Source organism: Solanum dulcamara, chromosome 2 (assembly GCF_947179165.1).
Source record: "Solanum dulcamara chromosome 2, daSolDulc1.2, whole genome shotgun sequence".
Taxonomy (NCBI): Eukaryota; Viridiplantae; Streptophyta; class Magnoliopsida; order Solanales; family Solanaceae; genus Solanum; species Solanum dulcamara.
The window spans coordinates 9,465,577-9,477,590 of record NC_077238.1 but is presented as its reverse complement, the minus strand read 5'-3'; the positions used below and the strand labels follow the sequence as shown (position 1 = coordinate 9,477,590).

General features: G+C 33.1%; 2 protein-coding genes across 2 annotated transcripts; one reads left to right on the top strand and one right to left on the bottom strand.

Moving 5' to 3' along the window:
• Nucleotides 1-4,192: 4,192 nt before the first annotated feature.
• On the top strand, nt 4,193-6,881 carry LOC129880272 (formin-like protein 8). Its single transcript, XM_055954233.1, has 2 exons — nt 4,193-5,361; nt 5,442-6,881. Exons 1-2 carry the CDS (start codon nt 4,298-4,300, stop codon nt 6,766-6,768), a joined length of 2,391 nt encoding a protein of 796 aa, XP_055810208.1. The 5' UTR covers nt 4,193-4,297; the 3' UTR covers nt 6,769-6,881.
• A 796-nt stretch (nt 6,882-7,677) lies between these two features.
• LOC129880271 (uncharacterized) lies at nt 7,678-11,295 on the bottom strand. Its single transcript, XM_055954232.1, has 5 exons — nt 11,087-11,295; nt 9,534-9,688; nt 9,257-9,343; nt 8,814-8,972; nt 7,678-8,013 (listed from the first exon to the last, which is right to left on the bottom strand). Exons 1-5 carry the CDS (start codon nt 11,187-11,189, stop codon nt 7,915-7,917), a joined length of 603 nt encoding a protein of 200 aa, XP_055810207.1. The 5' UTR covers nt 11,190-11,295; the 3' UTR covers nt 7,678-7,914.
• Nucleotides 11,296-12,014: the final 719 nt, after the last annotated feature.

The window sequence follows — 12,014 nt, the reverse complement described above, 5'->3', positions numbered from 1 at the left end:
TTCTCTAGATGATTTTAAAAGTCAACGGTTTATTTTTTTATTTGAGCGGAGTATCTTTCGAAAATAATTCTATCTATCTTTTTATATAGAAAAATCTGTGTACAAATCACCTTTTTAGATTTATTTATGAAATTATATTAGATATGTTGTTATTATTAAGTGTTTGTTTTCTCTCTTTTTTTTCTACAGACAAACTTTACATAATTTTGTGTAGAAGATATTCATCTTGCTTTTGCCAAGGATGGATGTGATATCTTGTTTGACGACAATTGCAACAACCAGTCCTTTCATATCATCATTAATTAATCATCCGAAGAGATTTTTCAATAGAATTGACATAATTATTATCGTTAGAATTGAATTGTCAAAAGAGATTATTCCTTTTTAGATAGAAAGATAAGATATATGCCGTTCATAGAAAAAAATACTCTCAAGTCAAATGCTCTTGAATGGATAGTTGAAAACTTGAAATCCACAATTATGGATTTCAATTATTCTTTTAGATTTTTTGTTTTCATTGAATATGATTTACTTTTCTTATTTGTTATTCAACCATTAACTATTCCTTTTTCTTCTTTTTTTTTGAAAAAAAACAAGAGATTCCAACAACAAAATTGCTTCCACAATTGTATTATGCACTTCATGATGCATCATATGATTATGACATGAATAGCCCCGGGCTTAGTTATTGAAGTTTGTAATTAGACTTAATACATAGTCCATCTTTTTAAATTTAGCAATAAATTTCATTTAGATATCTGAATTACTATTTGTTCTAATTGAGCATCTGAATAAATGATAAAAATATTTCAATTAAACACCATCGATTCAAATTTTGAAAACTTTATGCACAGTATATTTGAGAATAACCCATGTAGAAATTGATTCATCCAAGAATTTGTCACTCTAATCTTAATTATTACTTTATATAAACTTCGAAACAAATATACACCAAGTCTTCAATGTAGTCTAAGATTTTATATATATAAACAAATTGGCCTAAAGAAATTAAAAGGTTCGTATCACATTAACGTAGTCCGTGTATGGCATCAAATTTATCAAACAATATTCTTGTGGATAGGGGTGTACATGGACCGGGTTGGTTCTGATTTTTTACAAATCAAACCAAACCATTTATGTCGGGTTATTAAATCTATAAACCAAACCAAACCAATAAAAGTCGGGTTTTTCGATATCAATTTTTCTCGGATTTTTTCGGGTTTTTCGGGTTTCTCGGGTTTTTCAGATTTTTTCGGATTTCTCGGGTTTTTCATAGTATCTAATAAAAAGCACAAAACAGTGCTTCTTAAAAAGAGTTCTAATACAATATATCAACATATAAGATGGAGACAGAACACTGTTTGAAATTTTAACTTTATAATATAACTTTATAAGATGCTTTTTTATATATTATTTAGATGAGCTTCTCAAGTCCAAATCTAAATGTAAGAAAGAAAACAAAAATTATGAAAAATTTTAAAAAAATATTTATATATTACATTTTAATAAATATTTTTATGTATAACATAATTTAAAAGTAGTATATCTATAATCGGGTCGGTTTGGGTTCGGTTTGACTTTTTTTAGTTAAAACCAAACCAACCCTATAATGGTCGGGTTTTTTTTCCAAACACCAAACCAAGTCAAACCAAACCACTAGTCGGGTTTTTTTCCGGTTTGGTTCGGTTTGTCGGTTTGGTGCGGTTTATCGGTTTGTCCTGTACAGCCCTACTTGTGGACATTGAAGAAGTCATCGAACGATGGAATAAGAAAAAATCATGAACATCATTATATTGATAGGTTTGTACACTATGGGATCGTCGATAATAAGATAAGAAATAATTAATCACGGGATTAATTTTAGGATAAATTTATCTCATGTTTAGTTGGAATAAAATCACGAGATAACTTATCTCAGGATTAGTTATTTCGAACCGCACATTTTAGACTCCCAACAGAATTTTCTCCATACTTAGAGCTTGAACCCGAAACCTCTAGTTACTGTATTTGATTGTAATGCATTTAGACATAATCATACATTTTAATTATATGGATCAGAGTTCACACTTCGATCAACGATCAGCTAAAGTACGGCCAAATGTCCATTCAGACAAATTGCTGAAATTATATTCAATTGTTAGAGATTCAATTTTTTTTTCATGTTTCTAAAATAAATAAAAAACAATTATGCGGTTGATATATCATAATTAATAGTACATAGTTTGAATCTTTCCTATATCCCTATTCTTTTGTAAATTAATGTAAAAGAACATTTGCAATAAAAAAAAAATCTAGTAGAAAATATTTCCCTATGCCGCACGAACTCAAATTAATTAAACCTAAAATTAAATATCAAATACCAGATAAAATCAAAATATCATATAAAAAATAAAATATATTTTCACATATGATATGAGTTTTTTTTTTTTTTTTTGGTGTGATTTTCCACCTACACAAGCAATGGTCCATGGTCCTTAAGATTCATGAAAACACATTAAATTTCTGAGCTACTATAAATGACTAGCATCCATTTACAAATCTTTGACTATTGAATAAAGCCAATTTCTCTTGAAAAACTCACATGTACTAATTAAAGATTCTCAAATTAAAATTTTAGAAATAAAAAACTATCTTGATAATAATATTTTTTTTCCTTAATGAACCGGCAATTACGCGAGATTAATCAAAATTTTAATATATATTAGACATCATATAAGAAAAAAACATTAAAAAGGATTATGATTAGATAAATATTAGTTGTCTCTTTTCAACAACTTTCCTATAAAGGATTAAGTAAATATGTATTTGCTTAGATCCTTCTAGATAACAAAAATTATGTTTTGGTGAACTACTTTCCTATGATGTGTAAACTAAGTCCTCGTTTGGCCACACATAAATAAAGAATTAATTATTTTGCCAATTCAATTCTATTCACAATTAATCTTTTAAAACCCAACTTAAATTAATGATTAAATTAAGCCACTAGTTCTTTGTTTGTTTCCAAGCTCCTTCGATCATAAGAAAAGTTCTAAAATATATCTGTTAGTGAAAGTACGTAGCATAAACTATTTTCAAATTTGTTGGTAAGTTAATTTATGTTTTTTTATTTTTTTATTTTCTACTATGTATCCAGAGTCCGCAGAAATTCCGACTAAATTGAAATCGCGTATTACATGACCCATTTGGGGGTGACGTTCCCAATATAATTTTCTCTATAGAATTTGAACCTGAGACCTCTGATTAAAAATGAAGTAGTCTTATCATTGTACCACAACTTATCCGTACGTTAATTTATGTTGATAGAGTCTTTCTTCTGACTTTTTATAACTATGAGATGTCATTAACAATTAATTGTCGAAAATATATTTTATTACTATGAGATGTCATTAATAATTAATTGTTGAAAATATAAATATATAAGAATAAAATAATTGCATTAGGCATATCCTAGTGTTTAAAATATGGTCAAAATAAAAGGGAAAAGCCAACAAATGCAAAGACTTTTTCAACGTTTTTGCTAATTACTAGTAGAAATATAGGGCCCTGAAAAAGTAAACGAATTCAGCTACTTCCATAACTATATGTCCGGTTTAGTAAACCAAAATATTAGATTTTACAATTTAAAATTAATGAGTTTAACATTTGAATTATTATTTTCTTCTTTCAAATTTGTTTGTCCACTTTATTAAAAATATATGTTTGCTTTTTTTCATTTTATATATATTGTGGTTAAACACTCATATTATTTATTATTTCGTAAAGAATGCATAAAATTCAAATTGAATAAGTAAAAATAAACAGAGGAAATAGTATCCAAGGTTATTCACATCTATATTTATTATCTATGTGAAAATAATGGATTCAAATAAACTCACCCACAACATTCTAACAAGGACGAAGGTAAAAATTCAGATACAAATTCGACCAAACTGAATAACTTTTGCTCAATCAATATACTCGTGTTAAGAAATTTATTAATTATATTTACATATTAAATTTAAAACCCAGTAATTAGCACTTGAAATCGTCATTCTAAATTCCAGAACCCATAAAATTGAAATCTTGATTCCATCTCCGCAATATAAAATTTGGTTTAGGTGAGGGGTAGTTTGGTCATTTCAATGAATATTTCTCTCGTAGAAGAGCTTAAAATACCGGGAAAACTAACTACTCCCCTTTTGAAAGTGTCAGCAAGAAAACCATATACCAAATCCAAGAAAGAGAGAGCCCTTTCAACGACAATGCTCAACATATACCAAAATACATCTTCTAAATTTCAAAAAACTCAATTTAGAAGATGGCTATCAATTCTTGGCTCTCTATGATTCATTATCTCTTCATTCTTTTCATTCTTTCAATTGTTCCAAAAGCTTCATGTCAATCACAAAATGTTGAAACTTTCTATCCCTTTCCTTTGCCAAATCTTCTTCCTCCTCCTATTCCACCCGTTCAACGATCACTGCCATCTCCTCCTCCGCTACTTCCACCGGACCCCACTTCACCCCCCGATACGCCTGTCGTGCCACCACATGATTCATCATCATCATCATCAAAGAAGGCTGTTGGAACAGCTATTGGTGTGACTGCTGCTAGTACTGTTGTATTATCTGCCCTTTTGTTCTTTTTCTTGGTTAGGTATTCGAGGCGTAGAAGGAGGCAACAAGAAGGTGGCGCGATTGGTGGTGGTGGTACTAGTGGTGCTAGTGCTAATGCTACACCTGGGGTTGTTCAAGATCAATTCTTGAAATTTGAAGGAAATCTTAAAGGGGTGATTGTTGATGAAAATGGATTGGATGTGCTTTATTGGAGGAAATTAGAAAGTGGAGAACAGAGGAAAGAGAGTTTCAAGAAGAAGAAGATCTTTGTTAATGCATTAAGAGATGATGATGAAGAAGAGAAGAGGATGATCAGTAGAGGTGTCGGTGGACGGAAGAAATCAGATCATCCCATTCAAGAATTGCCTCTGCTAAGAGGCAAATCTTCGACATCTCAAAGCCCTTCTTGGCTAGAGTTGGAAAACAAACAACCAAGTCCTTCTGATGGAATAGTTTTTAAGGCTATGGAGAAACAAGAATCCTCAAGTCAACTCGAATCACGAGCTCCTCCACCAGCACCACCATTGCCTGTAACAGCAACTCAAAAGGCGCCTGGTCCTCCACCTCCACCGCCACCAGGAATAAAGAAAGGCCCTCCACTACCCCCACCACCTATTCATCCTAGTGGATTGCCTTCATCATCAGGTGAAGGGACTTCTGGAAGTGGAAATGATAAAGTGAAACTAAAGCCATTGCATTGGGATAAATTGAATGCTAATGTTGAGCATTCAATGGTTTGGGACAAACTCGACCGTGGATCCTTCAAGTAAACATCTTTTCAACTCTCTTTTTTGCGTTCCACATGTCTAATTTGTACTCAATCATTGTTTACCTTTCATGATGCAGGTTTGATGGAGATCTTATGGAGGCTCTATTTGGATGTGTTGCTACAAATAAAAAGTCCCCAGGAAGAGAAAACAGAACATTGAGTCCAAGAGGAGATATATCAGGTCCACCTTCTCAGATATTCATTCTTGAAACCAGGAAGTCACAAAACATTGCAATTGTACTCAGGTCTCTTGGTGTTACTCGTAAAGAGATTATCGATGCACTTATCGATGGACAAGGTTTAAGTGTTGATACTCTAGAGAAACTCTGCAGAATAGCCCCAACAAAGGAAGAAGAATCAGAAGTTCTTGCATTTGAAGGAGACCCCACCAGACTAGCTGATGCTGAATCTTTCCTATTTCACATACTCAAAGCTGTTCCATCCGCCTTTACTCGTTTCAACGCCATGCTTTTTAGATCAAATTATGGCACAGAAATTCAGCATCACAAAGAGTACTTACAAACACTTGAATTGTCTTGCAAGGAGCTTAGAGCTCAAAGATTGTTCTTGAAACTTCTTGAAGCCATTCTGAAAGCAGGGAATAGAATGAATGCAGGAACTTCAAGAGGAAATGCACAAGCATTTAAACTTACTGCTCTAAGGAAACTCTCTGATGTGAAAAGTATGGATGGTAAGACCACATTACTTCACTTTGTTGTGCAAGAAGTAGTCAGAGCAGAAGGAAAACGTTGCGTTCTCAATCGCAATCAAACTTTGAGGCGTAGCAATAGCCAGACTACAGGGAGTAGCGCCATTCCAACTTCAAAGAATACAACAGAAAATGATGAGACAGAGAAGGAGTATATGATGCTTGGCTTACCAATTGTGGGTGGCCTAAGTTCTGCATTTAGTAATGTAAAGAAAGCAGCTGCAATAGACTCGGACTTTCTCTCTAAGACGTGCTCAATGCTAACAGCTCAGATATCTGAAATCAGGACGCATTTGGCACAACGCGACAGTGTTAAAGGACTATTCGGGAAAGAGATGAAAAAATTTCTGGATGCTGCTGAAAAAGAAATGAAAACAGTAAGAGAAGAACAAGATAGAGTAATGGAACTTGTAAAGAAAACAACAGATTATTATCAAGCAGGAGCTTCAGATGATATAGGGTGGCAACCACTTCAACTATTCGCCATAGTTAAAGATTTCCTAGAAATGGTTGATAAAGTTTGTGTAGAAATTACAAGAAACATGCAGAAAAAGAAACCCCTTGTAGCTGTTGGAGGATCATCATCACCGGGAATGGAAAATAGTAGAGCTGTCAGATTCCCAAAATTGCCTGCTAATTTCTTATCAGACATTTCCAAGAGCAGTTCATCTTCTGATTCTAGCGATGATTCATGAATATACCAGACAAGAAAATCGAAAGGGATCAAGTTCTGTACATAGAGAGGAAAGTTTAAAGTATTCAAGTGTACACACATTTGTTTCACTACTGATTTCAACTTTTTGAGATTCTTTTCCAATTGTTTCATGATTATGTGAAGTGAATTTCAATTTTTTTCCTTATCCACGTTTCACCAGCTAGACGCCACTTTGTGTGATTACACTGAGTATGCTGTTGTAATATCCACATTTAACCAGAAACCTTCCAAATCAATCATCCATGTGTTTTTAGGGAAGTTGAAATACTTCCACTGGTGAACATGATTGGTAAATCCACACTTCCAATATGCACAAAGCTGCATATGGATTATTATTCCAAAAGCTTTTTAGTTGTATAGAATGTTTAAGGCTTCTAGCTCAAGTACAACAATGTGTTACGTCTCCCACATCAGTTGATCTAATGATTTGTGGTCTCCTCATATGATCTTTAGCAATCCTCATCTCGTGAACTAACTTTTGAGGTTGAGTTAAACTCGAAGACCATTTTCTTCACATGGTATCAAAGTCGAACCATCTATATTCTTGGTTTACCCTATGTTAGATACCATGTTATATTGTCTATGCACCAGTTGTCCAGCCCTCAGCGCAAGTGAAAAGAGATGTTAAGTCTCCCACATGGGTTGAGGTTATGGTCTCGGACAATCCTCATTACATGAACTATCTTTTGAAGTTCAATTCGAACCCAAGATCCATTTTTGTTTATTGGTATGCATCACTACACGGCTAAGGTGGAAATACAAAATGATCTCCAAAATGGTTGCTTTATCACACTTCCATTCTTTACTTGAATAGAAAAGCTAACAATCAATACATTGTTTCATCACATCTATGTTCTTGCTTGAATAGTAAGGTAACAACCAATGTACATGCGACAAATAATAGTTCGTATATCATATATTTTCTATAAACTCTAACATGATTTACAGAACATGAACTCCCCACCTAGGGGAACCTTTTTCATTCCAGAATTGTTTTTTCAAGTTGGATGTGATCATCAGATGTTAGGCAAGCATATATCGAGTATTGTACAGACTCCATTATGGTCTAGACCATTTTTCATGGATAACAAGGTCCAACGGTACGTAGGCATTAGGAAAACAATATCTATTTGACCTCTTCACCGCCAGTCAGGCGGGTCTTCTCTTCTTCAACTTGCTCAAGCAATACTTGTAGCTCTGCTTCTGTTAAGCTCTCTAACCGTTTCTGCAAGTCGGGCAAAGTTAAGGCTCAACCCCATAGAACAATAACAGAAAAATCTCGTTATGAAATATCCGAATGATGAAAATAATCCCTAAGATGAACAAACTCTCAGGTGAAATCGATTTCAAATGATTCAAAATGCATAAAAGAGGTTGGAGACGCAATTTTAAGCCCCGGAAAATATCTTAAGCTAGAGAAGCAATCCCAGCTTTGCACGAAAACTATATGGCAAGCTTCAGCATGTGACAGGCAATAGAATCCTAGCTTCTGAAAATGCAGTTCTGTTTTTCCTTAACGTAATGCAATATAATTGAGGACGTTCGTAAACAGCTGAAGAATTAGCAAGAGTTCTAGAATGAATCAATTGGTGGAACGTTGGAATGCGACATTTTATAAGGGTAGTTCAGGTAAATGCCCCTCTACTATGAACTCATAACTTGACCCCCTTTCGAAAATACTAGAAATCATTGAACTGTATTAACAACACAAAAAAGGATAACAGCTGCAAAACCTTTATTTTTTAATTAACAGCTGCAAGACCAGTAAATTGATCAAAGAATTATTTAGCCTCGTTTCTTTTTTCAATTAAATGGTAGACAGAAGAAAATAAACAAAGATACATATGGTTAAAGTTAGTGTGACATTTGCTAACTATGTAGAGCTTAGGAGGGTTCACTATAAATTTTTATCTCTATGCATCTGATGAATATGGTTCTGTAAACTTATGTTCAGCAAATAGAAGACATGTCATTCTAAAGAAGTGTAACAGACAGATTAGTTGACCGTCAATCAAAATACTGCACCTCCATGACTTTGCTTTCATAGTCTCGTAATTGTTGAGCATATGTCATTTCCTTGTTTGAAACTCGGAAGATGTATGTTGAGATCCATCCAACTGTTAGACCCAAAACCAGGACTAACTGAACGACATTTCCAGCTTGTAAAGGGTCAAATCCCAAGTACTGCATAAGATATTTGGACCAGAGTGATTACAGACAAGAGTATATATTGAACGGGAACATAAGGAAAACATAGAAGTATATGAGAGAAGGATTTGCAGAAACCGCTTCACAAAACTGTGATAATATACACCTTAGATAACATAAACTCTCTTTTGGTGTACCTATGGACTCTATTTATCACCCAAAAAGCTTTTCAAAAGTATAGAAGCAATTATTTTCATCGAAAAAAGAAGAACCATATGAGTGAAAAAGGCATTTAAAATGTAAACAAAAGATCAAAGTACCTCCAATCCACTCTTTAAGCCAACCCCTAGAAGGGTAACTCCGAGTCCGATCAATAGAACATCCTTTCTCGTATATCCAAATGGTGTCTGCATCAGCATCAAATCATTGAAATGACCAAGCATGAAAGAGGACATTGTGAAATGATAGAAGTTTCTTCATCACTAAAGGAGTAATAAGGAACATGGAGTGAAGTTTCACCAAACTGTTGATGCGAGAATTAAAAAAAACAGAATCATATGCATAATTCATAAAAGAGAATGCAACACCAAAACATGCCTTATCCTGGCCAAGAGTTCCATCGCTACTGCCACTCGGTTTTGAGCTGGCTCTGGTGATCATAAGTGGAACTTTCTTAGTGCCCATGTTGTAGGATACATTCCTCAGGAAAGGTGAAGTTCCGACTCTGAGATGTCTCTGGGAGTAACTTATTTCTGCAAGTCAGACAAACTTATAACAGATGATTTCTTAATCAACCAATTGAAACTTGAACTTCAAAGTTGAACATGAAAGGTTCCTCCATAACTCCATCCCAACACTAGTTAAAGTTAAAAACCATACGTAAAACATCTACCAAATGCAAGAAGCACGACAAGGAATTTGTTTAACGTAAATTTCTTGGAAAAACTCTCATTCTTGAGATAAACTCTTTTGCATTGATTAAATTTTGATGTGCACTCTTTATAGGTGTAGATTCACCTACAACTAAAATTTTAAACGGACGAATTCACCGGCCTATTTGGAACTTGCTCCAATTTCATATAATGAAGCATAACATATATGACACATTGGATTTGAGAGATTTAAAGAATCTCTCCTCCCATTCTTTATCACAAAGATGTTAACTTAAAGCCGAAACTTTCTTTTTCACTAAGCCATTCTCTTCATGATAGGAAAGGAGCAATCTTGGATCATGAATATAAATTATCTCTTAGTCCTACAACAATAGCTACTGATTCTCAAGATTGTTAATGAGATATTATAATGCTTTTCTGCTTATAAAACAATTCAGAGTATAGCAAAAGTAACCAAATTTTATTTTGATCATTTAGCCTTTGTTAAATTTAACTCTGTCCATGTGAGTTTCCCAGAGCATAAAAAGAAATCGGATTTTGGTAAGCTCACAATCAACATAAAAATAGAATCTTCCAATCGTAGCAGCATTTGTATAGTCAATCTCAACTAGTTTGAGATTGAGTACAGTTCATTGATTGAGTGACATTTGTTAAATACTCCCTCCGTCCTAATTTACGTAGGCACACTCTCCTTTTTGGTCTGTTCCGAAAAGAAAACACTTTTTTATAATTAAAAAATAAGTTAATTTTAAAATTTCCTTTTTACCTTGAATTCTGAAATGACTAATAGTAACACAAATGTCTAAGGTTCGTACCATAAATTTCAAAAGTATTCATTTTTTTCTTTAAACTTTGGATCAAGTCAAACCATATCACATAATGGAGCAGGGGAGTATATGAAAGTAAATGGAAAAGCCAATATATAACAACTAGGCCTTACATAGATATTCACTAAGGGGCGGAGCTAGAAGCCCAGGTACGAATTCAGTAAACTTTTGATCAGATAATGTGTTTGTATTAAGAAATTTATTAAATATGTACAAAGTATTAAATTTAGAACCCAATAATTAACAATTGAAATCGTGATTATAAGATTCAGAACTAATAAAATAATTATTATTTTTTACTTCACCATAGAGCTACAGTATCAGACTATCAGGTAGGAGTAAAACAAGTTAAAGTGGTATTTCAAAACCTATAAACTTCAAATTCTGATTCCGCACAACTCTGTATTCACTATTCATGAGAATTACTCACCTGGTCTGATTCTGGTTTCCATCAAAGGAAAAGAAGAGATACTCATAAAAGATGAAGCTCTACTTTTGCACAAAAGGCCACCACCATATGCTGTGGAAGTCATTGTTAAGTTTTTAGTGAGCTAAAAAAATAAAATCCTATGAATGAGAGAAGAAATATTGAATTATTTGAGAGTTGAGTGGCTCAAAGTGGAGCAGCAGTGTAACAGATTTACCGCTTCTTATCTCTAATTACTTAAATAAATATCTTCTCTGTTTTTTTGGGTCCATCATATGGGTCGGGTTACGGATTGTCGGGTGGGTGAGTGGTCGTAGATTTTGACATTTATCTTCAAATATCTATATGTGGCAATAGATATTGAAATACATCTTCAAATATTTAAACTGACCCAATTTTGGAACTGCCGTTCATAAAACATCAAAAAAATTCAAATAAAATATATGTTCAAACACAATTTCAAGTTTCAAAAATCATAAGTTTAAAAGATTTAAAGCCCGTTTGAATTAGCTTATAAGTTACTTGTAAGCTATTTTTGGTTTTTTTTGAGTGTTTGACTGATCAACTTAAATTCATTTTGTATTTAAAATAAGCCCCAATAAATAATTGAGTTTGTTTGGATGGACTTATTTTAAGTGTTTTTAAGTCAAAATAACTTTTAAATACTTTTATTGTGTTTGAATAAAATAAAAAAGTATTTTTAAGCACTTATTTTTAAGTCAAAAGGAGATAAAAATAAGTCAAAAGACCTCATGGTAGAATTTTTAAGGTATGACTTTTAAGTCAATCCAAACAAGCTCTTAAATTTTTAAGTATCAACTTCAAATCTATAATTAAACTGAGTCCAAGTACTTGAGCTTGATTTTTGCAAATGTCCCATTTTAGGACTATTATTTAGATTTTGTTTCAATATAAAAGTTGTGCAAATATA